The following is a 27,072-nucleotide window of genomic DNA, read 5'->3' as shown; positions in this document are numbered from 1 at the left end:
GTGACCAGAAGGTAGGCCCAGTGTTCCAGGAGGATCCTGTTTTTGTGTTATGTGGGGGGAAACAGTTATAAAATGTGGTGCACAAGGTAAATACCAATAGTGGAGATGACAGACAGAAAACTGTGAAACGTGGTCTTGTTGCAATTGCAACATTTGCAATGCAATAATCAGAGGTAATGAGATCTCCCACCCACACAAGGGCAGAAAGATCAAGATTGGGGACAGATGCACCTGTGCTAGCACATTCATTTTGTACGGCCTCAAATGCACGTGCGTATGTTGGCACACGCGTCCAGTCCGCCAACGCATCCAGGAACATAAAAGATGCATTGGTAAATTTTTAGCAGGTGAGACGAAATATCAAATATCTGAGGCGAGACATTTCAAAGAACACCGACATAACCCTTCTCAATGTCGGTGGATGGTTGTGGATGGTTTTGGATGCAGTACCTCCTCTGAACCCTTCTCTGGAGGTGACAGAGACAAGGTACGTGCTGCAGAAGGAGGCATACTGGATACATTTTTTGGATGTAGTTCATTCGAATGGGATGAACGAACGAGTGCAATACAAATATTTTCTATAAACAGTACGAATAGATTGTATAGTTGTGTCTAATAAACATTTTAGCAAATGTGAATATTTATATTACTTTTCATCCTTTACAGGTTTTACGAGGCTAGTCAATATTCTGAAGTGCCCAATACAGTCAGTGGACATTTTGGGCCTGATTCACAAAGCGTGCAAACACTTTGCACACCTGTGAAAAGCCCTTTATCACGCCTAAACTTAGTTTAGGCGTGATCTGAAGGAATTCGCGCGAACTCCCGCGCGCAGCGCACTGTGCTTCGCGCGAAGCGCCCATTAAACCCTATGGGACTTTGCGCGCGCGCGTGTGCGTTTGCGTGCGGGAGCTTCGCGCGAATTATAGCACAAAGCGGTGATAACTTCGCTAGTGCAAAGGTTATCACGCCTAAAGTCTTTTAGGCGTGATAACTGAGTTATCACCGCTTTGTGAATCAGGCCCATTGATTTATACTGACCGAATGTATAGTGTGTGGGGCAGCCAACAAGAGTGTTTCATGTTTAGTGGACTTCAGCCTGCACGCCCCTGCCGTGCACGCTATGCATCATCACGCTAGCCGGCATGAGAGCCCTGTGCATGCACGGTTCTCTAAGACTGAATTGATAATGCATAGCGTGCACAGCGGGGGCAATCACAGGAGATTTCAGGCTGAAGTCGCTAATTAACGGAGCTGCCAGCAGGACCAGGAGAAGAGCAAGGAGGATGCCGGGGGGCTGGAGGAAGCCCCAGGTAAATCCAAGTTACGATTTTATGCAGAGCTCAGGGTCCCTTTAAATGTGCAAGGTGGTGAAGTTCATTGTACACCTGATGAAGGATGAATAGTCCGTAGTGTAACCTGTCTCAATACAAGCTTTATTGTATCAAGCCGGTGGTGTTCTGCCTCTTCATTCTATATTGCCTAGTGTCAGGTTTGAGATTGGCAACCAAATCGAGGTATTGGCACCGGCTACCACAGGGATATTTTCCTGTGTCTGCAACAACTGTGGTTTTCTTTACAAAGTGTGTGATTATGTGGAGATCTCAGCTGGCTTGCAGTGTTCAGTAGATATGCTTCTTAAACAAACAACATAACGCTTCAAAATCTGACTATTCCAATCCTGCCCAGGTATAAAAATATTTTCCTCCTAAACTTTCATTCCTGGTCTTTTCTAGTTCTGCCCTGTAGACAAACGGGCAATTGTTCTTGTACAAATGTTCCACCAATGTGTTACTCCCTGGTTCCATGGTCTTTTTATCATTATTTAGAAAGTTCCACAAATGAAGTCCATAGGATTTGTTAAATGTTGGAAGATTATCCCATACTTCAAAGTATCTTTTCCAGTTGTAATATGAGATTGGATAAAATCGCTCAGGCTTTAAATATGTTAAGTTTCCACAGATAACATCGTTTTCCATGCTAATTTTGGTATCTTTGCACTCCTTTTTTAAAACACGTGTTACAACACCTGGGCCTTGGTATCCCCATACTTCTCCTCTGTAATTCTGAACAAAGTTCTCCATAAACTCCCAGGCCAAATCATGATTTGGGGAGAGTCCAAAGACTCCACTGCTAAATTCTTCAGCATTTTGAGGAGCCACAAAGTGATCTTTTGGAATGGGTTGAACTGAGATGATGTCCGTATCCATGTAAATTCCACCATATCTCCACACTAGGGAAAACCTGCAGGCGTCTGATAGAACATGGATCCAGTAGCGTTCTTTCTTTGGGTCAACCTACAAAGAAGTTATTCCACAATGATAAAAGTCCATATGTGAATGTCCAATAAAAACCTGCATAATATTTGTAGGTTACTTTGCATAATTGAAAGGATATCAGTCTAATTAGTATTCATTCTGCCTAATACTTGGGGGGTCAGTATGTCTAATATTTGAGGGGATCTCTTTAGGATGAACTTTGCTTAAAAATTGGAGGGATCTTTGACTATTTTGGGGGTATCACTCTTCACAATATGTGGGGTCATAAATGGATTAAGATGAAATGGTCATCTAGCTTTTTTTTTTTTTTTAATAAGATTTGGTGGGGCTAGCATCCACCAGGCCCCTAGACTCTCTCCAGGCCTTTGGCAACTACCTAGAGTTTCCTAGTGAATGATCTGGCTCTTTCTGGTATCATGTTGCCTAATATTCAAGGGAACGCCTGTTAATATTTGGAGGTCACTCTGGCTAAGTGGAAGGATCTCTGCCTAATAAGTCCTCATTCTGCTTAACCTCCTTAGCGGTATGCCCCTACTGTGTTGGGCATACCGCTCGCTGGCCCCAGGAGTCCTCCAGGCTTAATTACCACCCTGGCGTTCTATTAAGATCGCCAGGGCGGCTGCGGGAGGGTTTTTTTTTTAATTAAAAAAAAACTATTACATGCAGCCAACTGAAAGTTGGCTGCATGAAAGCCCACTAGAGGGCGCTCCCGATGCATACTTCTGATCGCCTCCGGCGATCAGAACTAACAAGGAAGGCCGCAATGAGCGACCTTTCTTGTTTCGCTTTCCTCGTCGCCATGGCGACGAGCGGAGTGACGTCATGGACGTCAGCTGACGTCCTGACGTCAGCCGCCTCCGATCCAGCCCTTAGCGCTGGACGGAACTGTTTGTTCCGGCTGTGCTGGGCTCGGGTGGCTGGGGGGACCCTCTTTCGACCGCTGCACGCGGCAGATCGACGCGCTGCGGCGGCGATCAGATAGCACACGCGGCTGGCAAAGTGCCGGCTGCGTGTGCTCCTTTTTATTTGAATAAAATTGGCCCAGCAGGGCCTGAGCAGCAGCCTCCGGTGGTAATGGACGAGCTGAGCTCGTCCATACCACTAAGGAGGTTAATTTGATCTATTGACTTCAAAACCTTTAGCGGCGGCACCCCCAGATTGCGTGCGATCCCCCAATGCAGTCAGTGAATACATTACCCAGCCTGAATCCAGCATTCGGCACAGCCTCCCCGCATAGCTCCGGTCTCTCTATGGGGAGGATCGGGTCTGCGCATATGACGTCATGACATCGGTGACGTCATGTTCAATTAACACACTATTTGAGATGGGGTCAATGCTTTAAAGAGACACTGAAGCAAAAAAAAATTATGATATAATGATATGTATGTGTAGTACAGCTAAGAAATAAAACATTAGGATCAGAGACATAAGTCTAATTGTTTCCAGTACAGGAAGAGTTAAGAAACTCCAGTTGTTATCTCTATGCAAAGAAAGCCATTAAGCTCTACGACTTTCAACGTCGCAGAGAGGGCTCTTCTGAAGTTTATTATCTCAGCTGTCAGTGAAGAATTTTCTTTTTCTCTGCTAGAGGACAGGTCAATAGTTCACAAGAATGCTGTGAATTTTTTTTAGAATTCTGAGTAGTGTGTGAACTGCACATATTAGAGAATGATGCAATGTTATAAAACACACTATATAACTGAAAATACAAATATGAAAATATTTTCTTTGCTACTAATCTACTAGTAATTATCCGTACTACACAACCAATTCATTATACAGTATAACTTTTTTTTTCCGCTTTAGTGTCTCTTTAACTGTAGGTTTATCTGGGTTCAATGTTCTCATTGCTTGTTTGTGATGACTTGTATGTGTATGCTCCAGTTATGATTTACTGTTCCCTTGATACCTGCCTGTATTGACTCCTCTCATGTCTTGATCAGGCTGTCAGTTTTGTGTGTGCTCTGCTGTAATCATTCTTTGTGGTAGTTTTTGTAACTTTTGTATGCTCATATATTGAATATAAGCTTTTTTGCATATTGATTTGCTGGTGTGCGAGTCAATCTTTATTTACTGGTATTTTGTAGGGCTGTTGCTGTGCCTGATATTTGGGTAAAACTCTTCCTAATATTTGTGAAGAAAATGTGCTTAAAGGGGTTCTGTGGCCCTTTTTCTGATTGCAATTTTAAATTAATTCACCCGTTCCCTTAAAGGGAACCTAAACTGAGAAGGATATGGATTTTTCTTTTAAAAAAAATACCGGTTGCCTAACTCTCCTGCTGATCCTGTGTCTCTAATACTTTTAGTCATAGCCAGGGGCGTAACAATAGGGGGTGCAGAAGTTGCGACTGCATTGGGGCCCTTGGGCCAGAGGGACCCCTAAGGGTCCTCCCTCAACCACAGTATTAGCTCTCTATTGGTCCTCTGCTGATAATTATCACTTCTATAGATGCTTTGTGGTAATCATTAACAAGCTGTGCCCCACCCCCTTCTTACTCCTCTGACACTGTGGTTGTCCTTGGCAGATTTTGGTGCGCCGCATCAATTGTTCTGTATAGAGTGCTTGGGGGCAGTGGTGCTCAGCAAGATTTCGAATATCCGAACTACCCAGATAATCCAAACTTTTTCCACTGTCCGAACTTTGAATAGCAATTCGGATATTTTTTTAAAAATCCGAATAGACAATCCGAGCAAACTCGTATTTCTCATCTGAAATCCGACCAGATAGTTAGTTCAGATATCGGAGCAGAAGCCAAAATCACCTTTAATGCCGCGGTGAAGGGGCTTGCATATCACAATGTGTCCGCTTTTCATCATCTGTAACATTGATGGATTTAGGCAGGGCCGTTTCTTGCCCCGTTCAGCCGGTTCTGCTGAACGGGGCGCCGATGAGAGACAGATTAGGGGGCGAAAGGCCAGACTCGTATCTGCAGCCGTGCACATAGGGCTGCTGCTATAGGCGCCCATTGTGACTCCTCTCCCAGGGGGCACATCATCCCTCCCAACCAAACCGGCAGGCAGCGGCCATACAGTACAGTACTAGGAGGGAGAGGAGTCTGTCCAGACTCCCGTCCACCTCCCTGCTGCCAGCTTCTGTCGTTGCCCTAGCAACGCTGCTCTCATCGCCCTCCTGATTGGCTGCATGGAGCTGTGCCTGTGCCGCTGGGGCTTATGGGGCTGGAAGAGGAGAGGAATGTGTGTGTGCGTAGCTGTCATGCGGTGACACAGGGAGCAGAAGGGAGTGGAGTTTCCTGCGCTGAACGAGTGAGTGGACACACTGTGCTGAAGGCGGCAGGCAGTGAGGGACTGAGATCATCAGGCTGGTATTTGTTCTTATTAGGACGATCTCCTGTAGCAGCATTTATAAAAGCAAAGGACCTGTGAATTCTCTCACCTGCATCTCTGTACTGTGAGCCTTACCGCCGCCAATATGAAGTAGGCGATCGGCAAGTGGTTAAAGTGGGATTGTCACCATAAAAATCTAAATTCTGGAAACACACTATGCGTTTCCGCGTGCGACGCGGCCGTTGATACGCGTCGATTTGATTATTTCCGACATGTCCGATTCAAGCTTCGATGGATCATTTGGTCGATTTGCCATACTTTACATGGCATTCGACCTAAAAATCATCGAAATTCGTTCGTAAATGTTCGGAAATAATCGAATTGACGCGTATCGACGGACGCGTCGCACGCGGAAACGCATAGTGTGTATCCAGCATTAGGAAAGCTGCTATATCAGCATTGTCAGTTTTACAGCCTACCCTGTCCATACATTGCTCTCCTCAGGCTTACAGTACACAGCAGGTCAGAAGATTCACAGGTCCTTTGCTTTTATCAGCCCTGCTGCAGGAGATCATCCTGATAAGAGCACTGACCAGCAATGACTAGATAAGGAAGTAGGTGCTGGGGTAGGGGGAGGGTATTGAACAGTGCTGCTCATCAGGATACCGGATATCCGAATAGACTCGGATATCCAAACTTTTTAGGCCTATCCGATCGGATCCGGATTCCGGATAGCTGGACGGAAATCCGGATAGCTCTATGCGGATAGTTGGTCGCATAACCCGGATATCCGCGGATACCGGTCGGATATCCAAATCCGGGTACTGTAACCATGGACATAATGTCCATGACGTCATTCAGCCAATCAGAGCGCTCCTAGCCTAAGCCCAAGCACCCAATCACAGAGGGGAACCTTGGCCAGTCCCTCCTGTATATAAGGAGGGGGCCATGTTAAGAATCTCGTCCTTGCTTTGTGACTGCCACTGAGATAGTTTGTCCAGTGTGTTTGGCTGAAGCAAGTACATTATCCCAGTGATAACCCAGCGTTTTAACACTAAAACACCTTCTGTTTTTACTGTTTTACTGTGTTGTAGTTAGCTTAGCTAGTCTGTGTAATTTGTTAGTGTCAGTCAGTCTTGTCAGTCAGTCTTTCAGCTGCAGCAGCTGCCTGTGCCTGCTACTAGGTCCTGTGTCTTTGTGTGTGCTGTGTCTGTGTGCACACACTCCAGGCTCCTTGCTGCTGGCTGGGCTGCTATTACTATTGCTACTGTGGTTTTATATTGTGTAGTTGCAGACAGTGCTAGTACTACAGATTATTGCTGCTGTGCTGCTGCTGAGTGAGCAGTGTCAGTGTGTTCAGTTGTTGTATTCCTGTCTGTCAATCTGCTGATCATTTCCAAGCCCGCCGCCACCCGCCAATAATAAAAGTGCACCAAGTACCCCACACACATCATCTGTGACGTCGACTCATCAGTGACAGTGAGTCTTGTACTATGTCTGGCACTGGCAGTGTGAGACGGGGGAGGGGCAAGGCCAGAAGGAGAGTGAGCAACATTGCGGCCTCTGGCAGCAGTTGTGCCGCATCAGGCATTCCGCCGCTACCCACTGGCAGTCACGCTGCAGAGACGCAGCAGCGTGTTGCATCAATTTTCAAGCAGGGTCAGCGGCGCAGATTGGAGGAGAAGGACGCCGTGTCTGTGATGCAGCAGATGGCGCATGACGAGGAGCAAGCCAGTGACAGTGAGGCCACCACCACCAGCCCTAGCCCTAGAGAAAATATTCTCAGCAAAATTGGCTTTACAGAAGAGTCTGAGATGCTGACAGTAATTGTTGGGGGGGAGCCCGTCCATGATGTGTCAGCAGAAGAGGAGTTTGAGGCGGGCTCATCATCCCAGCAGTTTGACGAAGGGGAGTTTGATGATGAGGTGAAGGACCCGGACTACCAGCGACCGGAGGGGCATGTCAGCTCTGACTCTGAGGAGGAGGATTCAGTGTGTATGGCACGCAGGTTGAGCATTGCAGGGATTGGCAGGAGCAGCAGTGGGCATGGAATACGTGACCCGCAGGCTGCTGCTCCATCTGTCAGTGGCACGACTACCACCAGCCGCACCACTCAACCCCAGGCCCCAACCACCACCGGGAGAAAATCCACAGCAGCATCCAATATGGCAGTTTTTCCATCTGCCCTCACTGGATAGCAAATTTGTAACGTGCAAATTATGCCATGTGAAGCTGAGCAGAGGGTCTCACCCCTCCACTTATGGCACCTCCAGCTTCATAAACCATCTGGGCAATAAGCACAAACCTGAGCATCAGGAATTCAAGAGGCTGAAGGAAGCTGGCGCTGGCCCTTGCAGAGGTCAGAGCACTATAACCAGCTTTGCCACTTCTGCTGACACTGAGGCCTGTTCAGGCAGCCAGTCCTCCTCAGTGGTCTCCTCTGTTCCCTCCTCAGCTTCCCGTGCAAGCCTAAAACGCCCCCACCACCAGACCCTGCTGAGTGACTCTTTTGTGGTCAGGGCTCAGCCTCCCGGCAGCCGTCGCATACGCCAGCTGAACGGCTTGCTGACACAGGCCATGTCCTCCCAGCTCCTCCCGTACTCGTTTGTGCAGGAGGGGAGCCGGATGCGTGCGCTCCTGCAGTGCGCAGCGCCGGATTGGCCAATCCCCAGCCGGCACTACTTCGCACGCAAGGCCATCCCAGCACTGCACCGCTTTGTGAAGGCCAACGTGGAGCGTGGGCTGGATCATGCGCTTGGTGCGCGCGTCCATGTGACAATGGACTCATGGAGCAGCCGGTTCGGGACAGGCCGCTATTTGTCCTTCACCGCGCACTGGGTCAGTTTGGTGGAAGGGGGTAAAGAGGAGACAGCAGCATCATCACCCCGGTGGGTGGTGCCACCCCGCAGCAGGGTCAGGGGAAGTGCAGCAGCTTCCAGCTCTGATCCGGTTCCATCCGCCGCCAAACAACCCCGCCTCAACAGCAGCGTGAAGGCCCACCACTGCCAAGCGCTGCTGCAGATGGTCACGGTGGGCAAGAACAAGCTGATGGCAGACCACGTCTTGGCCAAGCTCCGAGAGCAAGAGAGGAGTTGGCTGACCCCCAGAGGCCTCAGAGTCGGAGAGGTGGTGGCCGACAATGGGGCAAACTTGGTTGCCGCCATCCAGCGGGGAAACCTCACCCACATCCCCTGTCTGGCCCACGTCCTGAACCTAGTGGTGCAGAAATTCCTGCACACCTACCAGGGGATGGACACTCTTTTGGGAGCGGCAAGGAAAACTGTGGGTCATTTTCGCCGCTCGGGTGGTGCCACAGCGACCCTTACAGCCGTGCAGCTGGAGCTGAACCTCCCACAGCACCGCCTCATTATAGTCGTTCCAACACGCTGGAATTCCACCCTGGCGATGTTGGAACGTCTGGTTGAACAGAGGCGGGCTGTCAACCTGTACCTGGCCAGAGCCACCATGGATGCCAACTTGTTGGGGACCGGCACCACCCACCTCCCAGACATCATCCGCCCTGCTGAGTGGGGAAAAATGCAGCTGGTGTGCTATGTGCTGGCACCCTTCCTGGAGGCCACCAACATGGTCAGCCGGGACCATGCGTCGCTGTGTGAGTGGGTGACCATTGTGTGCATGCTGGACAAGGCCCTCGATGCTCTGCTGGAAGTGGGAGAGGAAGCCTTGATCCAGCAGGAGCAGCAGCAGCACACTTCACAGTCCACCTCTGTGCAGCAGGAGGAGGATTCGGAGGAGTTGGAGGAGGACTTGGAGGAGTTGGAGGTCCCTGACCTTGAAGAGGAGGGGGCACAGCGGAGTGCAGCTGCAGTAGTGCGGGGGTGGAGAGAGCAAGATGAGGCTCCGGAATCAGAGGAGGACGACAGCACTGTCAGCGGTGCAGAAGATGATAGGTCAGCAGAGATGGCAGCCCTCTTCCCCATGGCAGTGCACATGCTGCAGTGCCTGCGCAAAGACCCAAGGGTGAAGGAGATGAGTGCTCGGGAGGACATCTGGATCACCCTGATGCTGGACCCACGGCTGAAGAGGAAGCTGGCTCAGTTCCTGCCTGTAGGAGGAGACCCTGTGCGCCGAATCAGGGACTTGCAGCGGATTCTGGTTCGGCGCTTGGAGGAAGCCTTCCCCCGGACTCCCACCCCCCCTGCTGTCTCAGTCCAGCCAGCACAGCAGCAGGTGCCTGCATCCAGCATCAGCAGGCGCCCAACAAACCTGCTGTCTCTGACAAAGGCGTTCTATGCCACACCAGTACCGCTGCCTACAGAGGAGGTGCCTGCAGCAGCATCCGGCTCTCAAAGCCAGAACCAGCACCTGACCCGGATGGTGGCCGACTATATGGGTTCCTATAGCGGGCTTGATACCGACACCCCTGTGGACCCCTTGGAGTACTGGGTGAAGCACCTGGATATCTGGGGCGAGCTGGCGCAATACGCCCTGGAAGTGCTGTCCTGCCCGGCTTCCAGCGTTATGTCGGAAAGGTGCTTCAGTGCGGCCGGTGGTGTGGTCACTGAGAAGCGCTCTTGTCTGTCAGGCCAGTCTGTGGACAGACTGACTTTTTTAAAGATGAACGAGGCTTGGGCGGTTGGTGAGTTCCTGGCCCCTGTTGTTGGCAAGAGGGGGAAATGAAGTGGCTGAGTGGTAATCACTATGCCTGCTTCACCACCCTTTACCACCACAACCTCCTGACTCCATCTTCATGAAGCCAGGTTCTTATTTTTTGAACTGTGCCATGGTACCTGCCATGGTCAACTATCTAAACACAATAGCTGTGTAATTTTTTTGGAGGTGTCTGTGCTGTCCGAGTTGTGGGGAGGCCCCAACTGCGGCAGTACGACCGCTTCCTGGAACCTCTCCTAATTTTTTACTGTGCCGTGGTACCTACAACAGTGCCATGGTCAACTATCTAAACACAATAGCTGTGTAATTTTTTTGGAGGTGTCTGTGCTGTCCGAGTTGTGGGGAGGCCCCAACTGCGGCAGTACGACCGCTTCCTGGAACCTCTCCTAATTTTTTACTGTGCCGTGGTACCTACAACAGTGCCATGGTCAACTATCTAAACACAATAGCTGTGTAATTTTTTTGGAGGTGTCTGTGCTGTCCGAGTTGTGGGGAGGCCCCAACTGCGGCAGTACGACCGCTTCCTGGAACCTCTCCTAATTTTTTAGTGTGCCGTGGTACCTACAACAGTGCCATGGTCAACTATCTAAACACAATAGCTGTGTAATTTATTTTGGAGGTGTCTGCTGTCCGAGTTGTGGGGAGGCCCCAACTGCGTCAGTACGACTGCTTCCTGATACCACTCTGATGTTGATTGACAGCCATTTTTTTTTGGGGGGGGGGGATTTTAAGTCCACTCCCCACATCATCAGTGTTTACCTTTTCAAAATTATGATGCTACATGCCTCATATACCCTAAAAATCCTTTTTAAAGCAATTTAAAGGCCACTTCCGGGATTAAACACGGATATCCGAATCCGATCGGATACTAGGGTCGGATATCCGAATCGGATTCGGATCGGAAAATTTTGAATTCGGATATCCGACCCGGATCGGATAGCGGGGTATCCGGATCCGAATCGGATCCGGATTTTGAAAAGGGGTATCCGAGCAGCACTGGTATTGAACATTCTAATGCTGAATACACACGTTGAGATTTCCTGTTCGATTCCCGGGATCCTGTTAGATTCCAACATGCTCGATTCGGATTTCGATCGTTTCTGCCGTCGATTTGCATGTTAAGTATGCCAAATCGACAGCAGAAATGATCGAAATCCGAATCGAGCATGTTGGAAATAATCGATTTGATCCGTTCGATCCCGGGAATCGAACGAGAAATCTCAACGTGTGTATTCAGCATTAGGTCAACTCACATACAGCTCCTCAATCCAAGTCACAGGCTGAATACTCACCAGCACAACTAGGAAGATGTATCCAACGAAGTCCCCGACGACAAGCATTCCCCAATCCACCTTCCTGCAGGCGAAGTCGTCAGGAATCTTAAAGAGACACTATAACTTAAATAAATCCCTCTGGGAGTACTTACTTCTGGAGGGGGAAGCCTCTGGATCCTAATGAGGCTTCCCCTATCCTCCTCTCTCCCTCTGTTCTAGTGCTGACTCCCCTGAAACCCCTGTGTCGGCTGTGGCGCAGGCGCAGTACTGCCTGCAATATTTACCTTCCCCTGCTCCCAGAGCTGGGACAAGGTCCTCCAGCACCCAAGGCTGAGACACCAAAGTGCGCCCCTCCATCCCTCCCACCCCAGCCGTCACACACTGATTGCTAGTACACTAAGAGGCACCCCAGGGCCCCCAGCCCCCAACACCTTAATTTCTAGTTATCTGGCTTGCAGTAATTGCCATGTACCCCATTGTCTTATTTATATCTGCTTCAAACACAATAGGGGATTTATAGCTGAGTGAGTTGTGCACCCCCTCCTACACTGCGCCCTGAGGCTGATGCCTCTCTCGCCTCTGCCTCGGCCCCACCCTGCACCCCCTCCTACACTACGCCCTGAGGCTGGAGCCTCTCTCGCCTCTGCCTTGGCCCGGCCCTGCCGGCTCCAGTGCAGGCGCATCAGTGGCTTTCTGATGTGCTCAAAGGAAATAGCCAAGCCCAATAAGGTCTGCTTTACTGCGAAAGCAACTGGGGGGGGGGGGGGGGGCAATTTCAGTGTTTGCCATAGGCGCTATATTACCCAGATACGCCCCTGCGCCAGGCAGAAGGAGAAGGATGTGACATCACGTCACTGCTAGGAGCCGGTGACGCGCGGACACGGTGCAGCGAGAGGCAGGAGGAGCTGTGCGCACCAGCGTGATCACCGGCTTCAGTTCCTACTTCCTAGCTAGATCCTTCTGGGCGGCGGGCGCTACTGCGTGTTGACGTCACGTGACAGGAGCGGCCGTGGCTGGGATCTGCTGGCTGTGATTTCTCCTCTGGTTTGTCCCCGCAGCTGGATGCCATGATGGAGGCGGTGGATAAGGAGTGCGGGGCGCTGGGGGGGGGGGGCTCTTCCAGGCCATCATCAATGATATGAAGGGAAGAGGGGGCGCCTCTTGCTGATCAATACATCCATCCTGCAGGATCTGCAAGGCTGCTGCTGTGTGTCCGGCACTGATGGGATGTGTGCAGGGATGGATGGCACTGATGGGCTGCTGCTGTGGGGGGCACTGATGGGCTGCAGGGATGGATGGCACTGTGGTTGGCTACATGGATGTTGCAGGGATGGACTATATGCATACTATGGTAATAGACTCTATGGATGGCACAGTGATGAGCTACATGGTTGGCACTGTGGTGGGCTACATGCATTGTACATGGTACGGAGATGGTATAGTAAAAACATTTTTTGAAAAAAAAAAAAAATTATGAGTTGGTTTCAAGAAGCCTTTTGACATGATTTCACTTAGCAGCTCTGGGAGGGGGGGGGGGGCATATTTTTTGACTCTCAAACTGGGTGAAATTTAGCCTAGAAACTGCCCTGGATTTAGGGCCGTTTCTAGCCTTTTTGTCACTCCAGGCAAGAAATCCTGGGTCACCGCCCCCCTCAGCCCCACATACACAAAATGAAAGTCACACACTCTGTAGATTAGCTTGTCTAAGGACTTCCATAAATATTTCCTGCTCCTGTCATTTTCCTCCATGCACACTGGTTATTGCAATACCTCTCCTCCCCATTACATGCTGATCAATGTGTGCCGGGCAGGAGGTTTGCTGCAACCAGTGTATACAGTAGATCAGGCCCCCCTATATCTATACAAATAAACGTTTTGTTCCTTGTCATCCCCTTCCTTTCAGCTGCTGCCTGTGTCCCGCCACAGTGCCTTCTCTGCGCTGCGACTGATGGGGCCCCTGACTCTCTATGGGCCCCTGACTATTTATGAGCCCCAGTACCTCCTGTACCCCTGAGGGTGGCCCTGCCTTTGCTCTCCTCCTCAGCTAGAATAGCAGGTACAATATCCCTCTACCATACTGCAATATCAATTCACTGCTATACCCAGCCTCATATTGCAAATTAGCAAGGCAGAGCAATATTACCTGCTTACAGAGATAAGTCTGGTGTTTTCCTCTCTCACTTAAGCCTCACACTGTGCATAGCTCCACTCTGCTCCTGAGGCTTCTAATGTATGTCATGTGACATGCACCAGGAACCATACTGGGTGGAGATTAGAGATGGCCCGAACGGTTCGCCGGCAAACTTCCGGAGTTCGCGATCACAGAGAACCACAAACTTTTCTGGAAGTTCGGTTCACCCCCATAGTGCACCATTAGGGTCAACTTTGACCCTCTACATCACAGTTAGCAGGCACATTGTAGCCAATCAGGCTACACTCCCTCCTGGAGCCACTCCCCCTTATAAAAGGCAGGCCCTGTCGGCCATTATACTCACTCGTGTGCCTGCAGTAAATAGAGAAGCGACAGCTGCTGCAGTGCAGACTCTCTCATAGGAAAAGCTTAGTTAGGCTCTTGTAGGCTTGTTAGCTTGCTCCTTGCTGATTCTAATTGCTAAAATAGCACCCCACAACAGCTCTTTTGAGAGCTAATCTTGTTCTTGAGATCTATTTTTATTTTTTTTCTGCGTGTCCCACTGACACTTGCGTTGCATACACAGCCTTGATAATCCATACTGTGTGTGTGCCACTGCCAGGCCCAGCACATTCAGTGACTACCTTTGTGTGTGACAGGTGCACATAGTAATATCCATCACTGCATATACCTACCTACCTGTTGTTCACAGTGCACCCACCCACCTACCTACGTGAGTTGAGCTCATGCAGTGTCACTGTGCCTGTCCGCTACCTGTTTGTGTGTGACAGGTGCACATTATAATACCCAGTACTGCATATACCTACCTACCTACCTACCTGTTGTTCACAGTGCACCCACCTACCTACGTGAGTTAAGCGCATGCAGTGTCACTGTGGCTGTCCGCTACCTGTCTGTGTGACAGGTGCACATTGAAATACTTATTACTGCATATACCTACCTACCTGTTGTTCACAGCGCACCCACCTACGTGAGTTGAGCGCACGCAGTGTCACTGTGCCTGTCCGCTACCTGTCTATGTGTGACAGGTGCACATTGTAATACCCATCACTGCATATACCTACCTGTTGTGTTCAGTGCACCCACCTTATCACTGCATATACCTACCTGTTGTGTTCAATGCACCCACCTACGTACGTGAATGCACGCAGTGTGATATACCACTCCATGCATACCTGTTAACTGCACATTGTATTAGTCAAGTCAGTGCATACCTTTCACTTTATCCCCCTGATATGGACACAACGGAAAAAACAGGCAGAGGTAGAGGCAGACCCAGAGGAAGGCCACCTGGCAGGTCTGTGTGAGGTCGTGTTGATGTGATTTCATGCGGCGCTCGACCAAAGTACAGTGCTCAGAAGAAGGCACGTCCCATCAACTCCCAAGATTGTCAGGACGTGGTTGACTATTTAACACAGAACACCTCATCTTCCGCAGCCACGAGCGCTACTACAAGCACCTCATCCATTGCATTTGACACTTCGCAGGAGTTAATTGGTGGGGAATTAACTGATTCACAGCCATTCTTGTTACAACCAGATGAAGGTGCTAAGCAAGTTACACCACCTCATATGTCTGAGTTAGGCGGCGACACTATGGACGTAACGTGTGAAGATGATGAAGTACCTGCTGTTGGTGCAGTTTTGGAGGTGTCTGAGGCAAGCGAAGCTGGGCAGGATGATTATGATAAGGACGATGATTCGGATCCCACGTATGTTCCCAAAAGAGAAGATGAACAGAGGGACAGTTCGGAGGGGGAGTCAGAGAGGAGTAGGAGGAGACGAGTTGCTGAAAGAAGCAGGGGGAGCTCGTCGTCAGAAACAGCTGGTGGCAGTGTCCGGTGCCATGTATCGTATGGACAGCCAGCCAACATACCCTTCAACGTCAGCTGCTTTTGCCACCATAGTGCCATCACCCCAGGGGGGCTCAGCGGTTTGGAAATTTTTTAATATGTCTGCCTCAGATCGGAGCAATGCCATCTGTTGTCTCTGCCTTCAAAAATTGAGCCGTGGAAAAGCCAACACTCACGTAGGGACAAGTGCCTTACGAAGGTACATGGAAAAAAGCACAACCTGCAATGGGAAGAGCACCTGAGCAAAAGCAGCACACAAAAGAAAAGCCACCCTCCTTCTCCTCTTCCTCCTTCAGGTGCAGCATCTTCAGCCGCTTTCTCCCTTGCACCTTCACAGCCACCCTCCTCCACTCCGCCTCTGCCCTTGAGCGGTTCCTGCTCCTCTGCCCACAGCAGCCAGGTGTCCGTGAAGGAAATCTTTGAGTGGAAGAAGCCAATTTCTGCCAGTCACCCCCTTGCCCGGCGTCTGACAGCTGGCGTGGCGGAACTGTTAGCTCGCCAGCTGTTACCATACAAGCTGGTGGACTCTGAGGCCATCCGTAAATTTGTGGCCATTGGGACACCGCAGTGGAAGATGCCAGGCCGCAATTATTTCTCTAAAAAGGCGATACTCAAACTGTACCGTGAAGTGGAGAGGCAAGTGGTGTCATCCTGGCACACAGCGTTGGGTCAAGAGTCCACCTGACCATGGATGCCTGGTCTGCCAAGCACGGTCAGGCCGCTACATTACTTACACAGCCCATTGGGTCAACCTGGTCACCGATGGCAAGCAGGGAGTACGTGGCTGTGCAGCAGACCAACTTGTTGTGACACCTTCATGGCTTGCAGGCAGGCCTCCTGCCACCTCCTCTCCTCCTGCTAAATCCTCTTCGCTGTCGTCATCCTCCTCCTCCCCCTTGGCTGAGTGGCAGTTAAACTCTACTGGTGCTGCGATCTCCTCTCCAGCTACATAGCCTCATCTCCCCAGGGCCTATGCTGCATGCCAGGCAGGGCCGGGCCGAGGCAGAGGCCGGAGAGGTTCCAGCCTCAGGGCACAGTGTAGGAGAGGGGCGAACAATTCATTCAGCTGTCATTCCTAATTGTGTATGAAGTAGAAAGAAATAAGAAAAGGGGATACATAGCAGTGACTGCAAGCCAGATAACTAGATATTAAGGTGTTGGGGAGGTTGTGGGCCCTGTGGCCCTCTTAGTCTAATAGCAATCAGTGTGTGAAGGCTGGGGTGGGAGGGATGGAGGGGCGCACTTTGGTGTCTCAGCCTTGGGTGCTGGAGGACCTTGTCCCGGCTCTGATGCCAGGTACGACGGTGTCACGCCATCTTAGACATGTCTTGCCTCAAACCGGAGAGTCACACTGGACCAGCTCTTCTGGCTGCTCTTAACAAACAGGTGGATCATTGGCTGACCCCGCACCAGCTGGAGATCGGCAACATGGTGTGTGACAACGGCAGCAATCTCCTTTCTGCTTTGAATTTGGGAAAGCTGACACATGTACCCTGCATGGCACATGTGCTGAATCTAGTCATTCAAAGATTTGTGTCAAAGTACCCAGGCTTAGAGGACGTCCTGAAGCAGGCCAGGAAGTTGTGTGGGCATTTTAGGCGATCTTACACGGCCATGGCACACTTTGCGGACATTCAGCGGAGAAACAACTTGCCGGTGAGACGCTTGATATGTGATAGCCCGACTCGCTGGAATTCCACCCTGGTCATGTTCTCTCACCTTCTAGAACAGCAGAAAGCCGTCACCCAGTACCTGTACAATTACAATAGAAGGACACAATCTGGGGAGATAGGGATGTTGTGGCCCAACAACTGGACGCTGATGCAAAATGCATGCAGGCTCATGCGGCCGTTTGAGGAGGTGACCAACCTGGTGAGTCGCAGTGAAGGCACCATCAGCGACTTGATCCCCTACGCTTACTTCCTTGAGCGTGCCGTGCATAGAGTGGTGGATCAAGCTGTGGAGGAGCGTGAAGAGGAACAGTTGTGGCAGGAACAGTTGTGGGAGCAATTTTCATCAGAATCAGATGTTTCCTCAACACCTGCGGCAGCACAGAGGGGGGAGGAGGAGGAAGAGTCGCGTGGGGAAGAGGAGTCAGACTCGGATGATGAGGAAGGTGTTTCTTTGGAGGAGGAGGAGGCGACAGAAGAACAACCGCAGCAGGTGTTGCAGTGGGCTTGTGCTGCTCAACGTTTCCGTGGTATTGTACGTCGCTGGGGGGAGGAGGTGGACTTACCTGACGTCACTGAGGAAGAGAAAGAGGAGATGGAGAGTTAATCTGGATCCAACTTTGTGCAGATGGCATCTTTCATGCTGTCAAGCCTGTTGAGGGACCCCCGTATAAAAAAACTCAAGGGGAATGAGCTGTACTGGGTGGCCACGCTACTAGACCCTCGGTACAGGCACAAAGTGGCGGATATGATACCAACTCACCAGAAGGCAGAAAGGATGCAGCACATGCAGAACAAGCTGGCAAGTGTGCTTTAAAATGCGTTTAAGGATAATGTCACAGCACAATGCAATAAAGGTACCACTGCCAGTAATCCTCCTCCCATGTCCATGTAGGCAAGGACAGGATGCTCCAGCGATCTCATAGTGATGTTGGACATGCGGACATTCTTTAGTCCAATGCCTTGACTTAGCGCTTCCGGATCCACCCTCCACCAACGTCTGGACCGGCAGATAGCTGACTACCTGGCCTTAAGTGTCGATGTAGACACTGTGAGCAGCGATGAACCCTTGGACTACTGGGTGTGCAGGCTTGACCTGTGGCCAGAGCTGTCCCAATTTGCCATCTAGCTTCTGTCTTGCCCTGCCTCAAGTGTCCTGTCAGAAAGGACCTTCAGCGCAGCTGGAGGCATTGTCACTGAGAAGAGAAGTCGCCTAAGTCACAAAAGTGTTCAGTACCTGACCTTTATCAAAATGAATGAGGCCTGGATCCCGGAGGGCTACCGCCCACCCAAAGACTAAGTCAGTCCCCACACACAGCATCTCTGCCTGCACGCCGCGTGACTGGCTGCCTGCCCCAAGACTAAGTCACTCCCCACACAGCATCTCTGCCTGCAGGCCGCTTGCCTTTTCCGCCACCACCAACAGGGTCCAGGACTCCAGGCGGATTCCTGAATTTTTAAGGCAGCTGATACTAATTTTTCAGGTGCGTGTACATGCCTGCCTAATTTTTCTGGCTGCACTGCAGCTGCAACAACAAAACAAAAGGCGTGTACATGTGCCCACTCCCCTTCGTGATCATTACCTTGCCGTGTTGAAGGGGCTTGTATATCACAATGAAGCAATGACCGCCGGCTATATGAGTGTCTAGGGGGTGGCACACCAAAGATAATAAGGTCGTTGCTTCATTGTGGACAGACCAAATTTGATCAGCTGGATAGCCACTGTGTTCTATCATTGAGCTACCACAGCCCGGCGACCATATGGGCTTGAAAACTGCCACGGCCTGTACTCTGGCCATGGTGCGCACCAGTCCAGCATGGCCGTCACTACGCAAACAGCTGTTTGTGGTGTGTTACACAGTGAGTTTGGTGTGTCAGTGTGAAGCAGAACTCTAATTACACTCCCTGATTGATGTATACACATGCAAGATGTTTTAAAGCACTTTAGGCCTGCAATTTAGCATTCAATGTGATTTCTGCACTTAAAACGCTGCTTTGCGTCAAATCCAAATTTTTTCCCGGGACTTTTGGCGTTTATCCCTCTCATCCATGCAAAAACTCAGATGTTAGACCCCCTGAAACATCTTTTCCATCACTTTTCTGGCCAGCATACATTTTTCTAGTTTTCCAAGTTCACCTCCTTATTGAAGTCTATTGCAGTTCACGTGAACCGAACTTTCGCGGGAGGTTCGCGAACCGAAAAATCGGAGGATCGGGCGATCTCTAGTAGAGATTTGTTCCACAGTGCAAGGCTGCAGCAAGAGGTGAGATGCAACACAGCACTGGGGGCAGCTAATGTTACACTGCTCTGCTGCTTTACTCTGCACAGGGGGGGGGGAGAGTTAGAGGTTGGAAGGTGGGATGGACCAATGGGAGAGATCTGATCTCCTTCACCCCTGACCCTTCCCCTCCTCCACCTCTATGACAGCATGTGTCACCATGGCTATAGTAACACTGTTGTATCTTCACTCGCTCTAGTTCTTGTTAGTACTAGATGCAGTTTATAAACAGGGGCGTAGCAATAGGGGTTGCAGAGGTAGCCATCGCATTGAGGCCCTTGGGCGAGAGGGGCCCTCCCTCAACTATAGTATTAGATCTCTATTGGTCCTGTGCTCATAATAATGATTTCTATAGAAGATATTTGAATGATAATAATCATTAACAAACTGTTCCTCATCCCCTTCTTGCACCTCTGACACTGAAGTTGCCATTGGCAGGTTTTTTTGGTGCACGGTATCAATTGCTATGTATAGAGTGCTTGGGGGGCCCCATTGTAAAACTTGCATCACGGCCCACAACTCGTTAGCTACGCCACTGTTTATAAACATTTTTTTTTTAAATAAAAAACTGGGTAAACTATGGACTGTGAAAAGTGACCTTTGGTAATGCTTTAGATGCTAGTAGCTTTTCACTGTAGTTTTCCAGTAGTTTTTCACTGCAGACATTACATTAAGTAGTAATAACATAATATCTGCCTGGCTTTACAGGTTCCCAAATATACACTTAGTAAGTAAGTAATATAGTAGTTACCAGTGGCATAGCTAAGAAGCCATGGACCCCGATGCAAGTTTAACATATCGGGCCACCCTAAGCACTCTATACATAACAATTGATACGGCGCACCAAAACCTGCCAAAGGCAACCACAGTGTCAGAGGTGCAAGAAGGGGATGGGGAACAGCTTGTTAATGATTACTACCACTTAAAGGATCTAGAAGTGATTATTACAAGCACAGGCAGGGCCGGATTTGTACTTTTTACCGCCCAAGGCTAACTATACCATCTGTATGGTTGTTATCTCTGTGTGCCCCGATGAGAATTCGCCTTACTTTCCATCATTGGTGTCAGACATAGCTATTTTAGTAATACGTGTATAGATTAGAAGTTATGTTTTGAAATTTTATGTTATGCTTGTCATCTCATTAATGATGGACCTATTGCGTCACCATGAGAGTTAGACTGATGTATACCTGCAGGATAGAGCTTACAGATCTTTCAGGGATGGCACAAGTACAGGACAGAGAGTTCAAAGGTTAAAGCTGTTCTTGTAGATAGGGATGACTGCATAGAACAGCTTTCCTGCCCCTCACTGAGCCGCCCCTAAACTTCTGGTGCCCTAGGCCATGGCCTATGTGGCCTTGCCAGAAATCCGGCCCTGAGCACAGGACCAATAAAGAGCTAATACTGTGGTTGAACGAGGGCCCTACATGGTCCCTCTGGCCCAAGGGGGGCGGTGCGGTCGAGAACTCTGCAACCCCTATTGCTATGCCACTGGTAGTTACATGTAACGATTGTGGAACTTTCCCCGTGATCAGCGCACAACGCGTGCGCTGACACGGCGGAAATCCTCCACAGGCGTATTATTTGCAGGAACCCAGCAAAAGGTGCTACGCACCCGTAGAGGGAAAATTCCTGTCGGCAGATGGCGCTGGGGAGTGCAGAGGAACCAATCCTCTGTACCTCCACAAATGCCAGACAGGAATTGTACGAAACGCAGAACGCAATCGCAAGAGAGGCGATTGCGAATGAAAATGAGCAAAGGGACAGGTTGTATGTGTGTGTGCCAATCCAGTCGCCACCCCGCAACCGCACACACACAACAGCAGATATGAAATAGGAACGCGATCGCGAGAGGTGCGATCGCCAGACGAGACACAAGGCAGATCAGAACAGAATACGAGGTTAGCAAAGGCACAGCAAATAATACAATGAGGAGATACGGAAAATAACAAACGCTAGCTAACCGTGAACACCGCACTCATTCGCAACAGTGCACGCGGTTATGCGCGGTCTCCACGTGATAAGCACAATAGAGACAAGCACGCCTAACTAACCATTAACAGACAAACATGAAACAGAGGACGCGAGCGCTTGCTTAACGGTTACCTCACCGAGCCTCCAGCAAGCGTAGCAGACAGACACACGAAAACAGGGACAAGCGAGAGATAGGATCCACAGCACTAGCGAAAAGTGGCTAGCGCGATGCAAGTACAGAGTAGCAGAACAGAAGGATCCCCAGCGCTAGCGAAAAGTGGCTAGCGTGATCCCAGAAGACAGAACAGAAGGATCCCCAGCGCTAGCGAAAAGTAGCTAGTGCGATCCCAGGAGACAGAACAGAAGGATCCCCAGCGCTAGCGAAAAGTAGCTAGCGCGATCCCAGGAGACAGAACAGAAGAGATAGCTGGTAGCAACCGCTGCACCAGCTATACTCCAAGAACAGAGATCAGAACCATTTCCTGTCGACCACCATAGGGGCAGGACAATGGCAACAGGCAAGACAAGACAGAACAGGCAATACAGATAATACAATCCTAACTGCACTAGGGAAATCTGCCTAGCGCAGATTCAGGAATTACTCTAAGCTGATGTTCAAACAGAGAGCAAGGCTGACACCCCACCAGGAGTGTTACATAGGACGAAATCCTTATGAACAGCGAAGCATTGTGGGAAAGACATACTACTTATAGTACACGCCTCCAATGAATGTGGCCAGGCAATTTGCATGACAACGTATGCAAATTCCTCTGCAAGCACAAGCTGCAAAACTGACAGAAGCTCTTCTTTCCAGAGTCCTGCAACATGCAAACCTACACAATGGTCAAAAGGCTGGCTGCCTGCACAGGCAGCTGAGCAAATCATCACATTACATTAGACAAAAACAAACAAAAAAACACTGTTCTGAACCTTACAAGGCCTGGGCCAATTAGCTTTATAAAAGGGAACAATTACTTCCCAACTCCAGATGGCAGTCAGATAAATCCCTGGATCAACTCTCCCGGGAATTATGTAGTAATTATAGCCGTGGTTGCCATTCAATGCAATGAAAGCATCCAAACCCTCTTTAAATGCAGATATAGAGTTTGTCATAACTACTTCCTGAGGTAAGATATTCCAGATTTTAACCACTCTCACTGTGAAGTACCCCTTTCTAAATAGATGACAAAAACTCTTTTCCTACAAACGCAGATGTCCCCTTGTCTGTTGTACAACCCTAGGGACAAAAAGCTCATCTGCAAAGTTTTTGTATTGCACTCCGATGTATTTATACATGTTAATTGATGGATGGATGTCTTTTTTCAACCCAAATAACTATGTAACTATGTAATCATTTACATACCTTTTGAAACCAAGATATAAGTGGGGTTTTATTAAATAATTCCTCCATTCTGAGTGGAAAGAAGTAAACATTGGGAAAAGATGAGAGAGATGGAAAATTCTGCCTTGCTTTATCCTCCTCATCCTGTGTGGTGATATTCCCCAGTCCTTTCATGAAGTAGACCACTGGTCTGTCAGGGTAAATGCGAGCTGCTGACTCAATAGCACACAAGACCAAGGGTGGTGGCTCCATTCTGTCTGTTGTCTCCATAAACAGGATGCCATTGCCTTGCCTTAGAATAGCGTCTACACTGAAAATCGGTTCTGAAACGGACCATAAGCCAGTAGAAAAACAATTCTGATGCAGGCAAAGATTTCGGATGTAAATGCTTTTCTTCAGGAGGGCAGTGCAACCAAAAAAGATGACAACTGCAACCGCAAGCACGGTGATAAATAGCTTTAAAGTTTGCCCCATGGCTGTAGAATCCAATGTTTGTACTGCAGGAGAAATAAAAAAAAAAGTTAGTAGAAACAAAACAGAATGCCATAACGCAGCAAAGCAGCATATTTAATTCAGAAATTTGATGAAAAAATGTTTGTTTCTACCAGATATGTATCACCAGTGGTGGGCCGAAATTTTGCATCGAAATTCGCAATTACGCATCATAATCGTAATGCGAAATTTCAGAAAAAAATCGTAATTCATTTTGTATGTACGGGGGATTATGGCTACACTGGGGACATCATGCCTAGCTAGCCATACTGTCGATCTGGCTGCCTGACGCCCCCAAATGTGCCCCCTGCATGTAAAAGGGCCTGGTCCTTAACTACTAGCCGGCCACGTCATGCCGATGGGCATGACATCAGCCCTAGGACCGCCTAACGCTGATCGGCGTAAAGTGCTGAGGCTCTATTTTGCAGGAGATTGCGCGCAGGCTGTGCGCACATCTCCTGCTTGGTGGGCAGAGTGGAGCTCTGCCTTCAGTCTCTGAGCGACGCTTGGGAGACTGTTAGATGGTGAAACCGCCGTCTAATTACCCGTACAGCACTGCGATCTACAGCAGCGCTTTACTGGGGACAGCCGTGTGACACGGCTGTCCCCTCCATTGGCTCAGAGGTGATCCGCTGTCATAGGCTGAAGCCTATGGCAGCCCATCACAGTGATAGTCTGGCGGGGGAGGGAGGAAAAGGCCACAGCACAAATAATAAAAAAGACACTATTTTAATAAAAAATAAAACAAATATTTATAAAAAAACAAACACCTGGGATGCAATCAGACCCCACAAACAGAGAGCTCTGTTGGTGGGGAGAAAAGGGGGCGGGGGGGGGGGGGGGGGAATCACTTGTGTGCTGAGTTGTGCGGCCCTGCAGCTCGGCCTTTAAGCTGCAGTGGCCCATTTTACAAAAAAAAAGGCCTGGTCTTTAGAGGGGTTTAACTCTGGGCTCCTCAAGTGGTTAAGGGAGTTAGGCAGCTGGTCCTCAAAGGGATAAGTCACCTACATTGTACAGGTAGATTTTAAATCAAATTCAGGAGAGTGCTTTTTTGCTAAAACTTTGGGGGTAAGAGGCAAGCAAAGAGGCAATAACTTTGATGCTATTCCTTGACAAATAACCCCATTAGAGATGGTAATTAGTAGAAATGAGAGAGAACACCTCTGACAGTCTCGTGAGAGTTTACTTCTGGTGGCCCCATGCATTTTTTACCGAAACAGTTTAGGCAATTGCATTGAAATCTATGGCTTCAACTTTAACAGTTAATAGCAAAGTCCCCTTACATGCTGCAATCAGTGGTGCTCGAATACCCTCAATCACGGATTTGAGTAAATCTGATCACGGGCCACGGCAGTATCGAAATACGGATATGGTTATGGTGTGATCATGATCTGGACTTGATGCCCAATTCCGAATTCGACTTGGATTTTAACCGTGATTAAAGGGACTCCGAGCTCAGAAAAAAAAGGAAAGTTGTACTCACCAGGGGCTTTTTCCAGCCCAGTGCTGGTCGGGAGGTCCCACGCCGGCGTCTTGGCTCCTCTCCTTCTCCCCGCTCCGGAATGGCTGGCAGGCCGCAGCCCGGGCGACACTCTCCCGAGTGTCGGGCTGCTTCTTCCGCATATGACGCGGATTACGTCACACGCCGGCCGCCTCGCGTCAACACGGCGGCCGGCGTGAAAGTATGTGACGTAATCCGCGTCATATGCGGAAGAAGCAGCCCGACACTCGGGAGAGTGTCGCCCGGGCTGCGGCCTGCCAGCCATTCCGGAGCGGGGAGAAGGAGAGGAGCCAGGACGCCGGCGTGGGACCTCCCGACCAGCACTGGGCTGGAAAAAGCCCCTGGTGAGTACAACTTTCCTTTTTTTTCTGAGCTCGGAGTCCCTTTAAAAGGGATATCTGTGATCATGATTTGACTTTAACGGTTAATAGCAAAGCCCCCTTACATGCTAGAAACGCCAAATTTTACAGATATGTTAAGATGAACAGTAGGAACAAGAGGAAACATTTTTTTTTTCAAAAAGACCTTATAGTTTTGAGAAAATCAATTTTAAAGTTTCAAAGTAAAAAAGAATACATTTAAATGTGGTGGGGCAGCAGGGGTTAGAAAGGTAGTGTAGCTAGTGGCACTGGCGAACTCAGGGGGCTATTCCGGGTGTCTGGAACCTCCCCCCTGCACTGAGCTGTGTATTCAGCCAGGGAAGCCTGCATAATATAAACAGCCTCATTCTCCCTCCCTTCTTACTTCTGGTGCCTCCCTCCAGCTAATAGAATGAGAGAGGCAGCCGAGCTTCCCTCACAACCCTCACAAGAAGATGCAGCCTGCAGTGAGAGAATGTTGATTATGGAGTCCTGGACTCTCCACAGCACAGAAGTGTCAGACATGATGAAATTAGAGTGCAGGCAAGCTGGTAAATATGCACAGCATGATGCAGAGGTTGCCTGGACTCAGGGTCTGTGGGCAAACATCTGTCTGGTCTCTGTACATTGTTATAATGACTGCATGTGTGGGTAAGGTGTGGATAACAAGCTGAAAAGTTTTTGACAGTCCCTAGACTCCAGGAGGGCTTCTTTCTGACTTGTGTGAGAGACTGACAGGGACAGGAGTCCGATTACAGGCAAGTAGCCTGTGTGATGTGGGACTTCAATACAGATAAGTTCTCTGCTCCATCTCAGGCTATTCTCAATTTCTCCACTCCTCTCTCTGGGCTAGTGCAACGCCAAAATGACAATAGCAATCGCTAGCAATTTGTGAGTGTGATTTTGTGAAGTGATTTTCAGAGCGATTTTTGAATGAATTGCTCAAAAACATGCTACATGCAGTATACCTGCGATTTTGAAAAAATCACAACGCTGCTGTGGGAACACCCACATAGGGTAACATTAGCCAAGCGCTTTTCAAATCACTGTTGTTTTGAAAAACGCTCAGAAGCACTCTTGGTGTGCACCAGCCTCCTTCATTCACCTTTGTTTCCCTCTTCCCCTAGAGCTGACTGTGTGTTCTTGTCTTACAGGAAAGCTAAATAAAAGTGCAATCCTGGTGAGGCAAAATATTATTATTTAGTATTTATGTAGCGCCGACATCTTCCGCAGATGCATATATCCCTGCATCATATGGGTATCGCTTGCGCTATGTGAAACTATGTAGCATATTCCACTGAATTGTCCAAACTAAGTCTATCTCCCGTTCCTCTCTTGGGGAGTTGTTCCAGCGCTGTACCCCGTTCACATTTGCTGCTACCAGAAGCCCTCAGAAACACTAGTGTCCTTGAGTACTTCCAAAGATAGGCAGCTCCGTAATACGCCAGCGCACTTTTGTGCATGGGCAGTATGGAGCCACCTGTATTCGGAAGCACTCGGGACATACGTGCTTCTGGACCTTTCAGGAACCCCCCCTTAAAGATCCTGCGTTTGCCCCTGAGTGGAGCAGCAGAGGTTGGTGTAGGGTAGTATGTGTCGCTGGTGGGGCAGCAGGGATTAGTGTAGTGTAGTGCAGTGTAGCTGGTGGGGCAGCAGGGGTTAATGTAGCTGGGCCCTGTAACTAAAATAGAGACTGCTTGGGGGGAAAATCTCCACAAGACACCCTTGTACCATGAATGCACCAGGTTTAGTATATTTTTCCCCTGATTTTTGTCCTCCAAACTTAGGTGTATTTTTTGGCCAGGAGCTTCATAAGGTCTGAAAAAATGTGTATATAAATGCAGTAGCATAACAACACAGGGGGGGCAGAGCCCCTCTGGGGCCCGTTCAAGGCTGTTTTAGGGGGGCAGGAGGGATTGCAGCATTAGGGGAGAGCATAGCCACACATCGGTCCCCCTCCCTCACCTCGGGCTCCTGCCCG

General features: G+C 49.4%; 1 protein-coding gene across 1 annotated transcript; it reads right to left on the bottom strand.

Moving 5' to 3' along the window:
• Window positions 1–1,670: 1,670 nt before the first annotated feature.
• On the bottom strand, window positions 1,671–23,048 carry LOC137504693 (alpha-1,4-N-acetylglucosaminyltransferase-like). Its single transcript, XM_068233277.1, has 2 exons — window positions 22,761–23,048; window positions 1,671–2,297 (listed from the first exon to the last, which is right to left on the bottom strand). The coding sequence occupies exons 1-2, from the start codon at window positions 23,007–23,009 to the stop codon at window positions 1,671–1,673; spliced, it is 876 nt and encodes a 291-aa protein (XP_068089378.1). The 5' UTR covers window positions 23,010–23,048.
• Window positions 23,049–27,072: the final 4,024 nt, after the last annotated feature.

The sequence above is a fragment of the Hyperolius riggenbachi genome, chromosome 4 (genome assembly GCF_040937935.1).
Source record: "Hyperolius riggenbachi isolate aHypRig1 chromosome 4, aHypRig1.pri, whole genome shotgun sequence".
Classification (NCBI taxonomy): Eukaryota; Metazoa; Chordata; class Amphibia; order Anura; family Hyperoliidae; genus Hyperolius; species Hyperolius riggenbachi.
The sequence above is the reverse complement of the archived record's forward strand: the minus strand, read 5'-3'. Positions and strand labels throughout refer to the sequence as shown.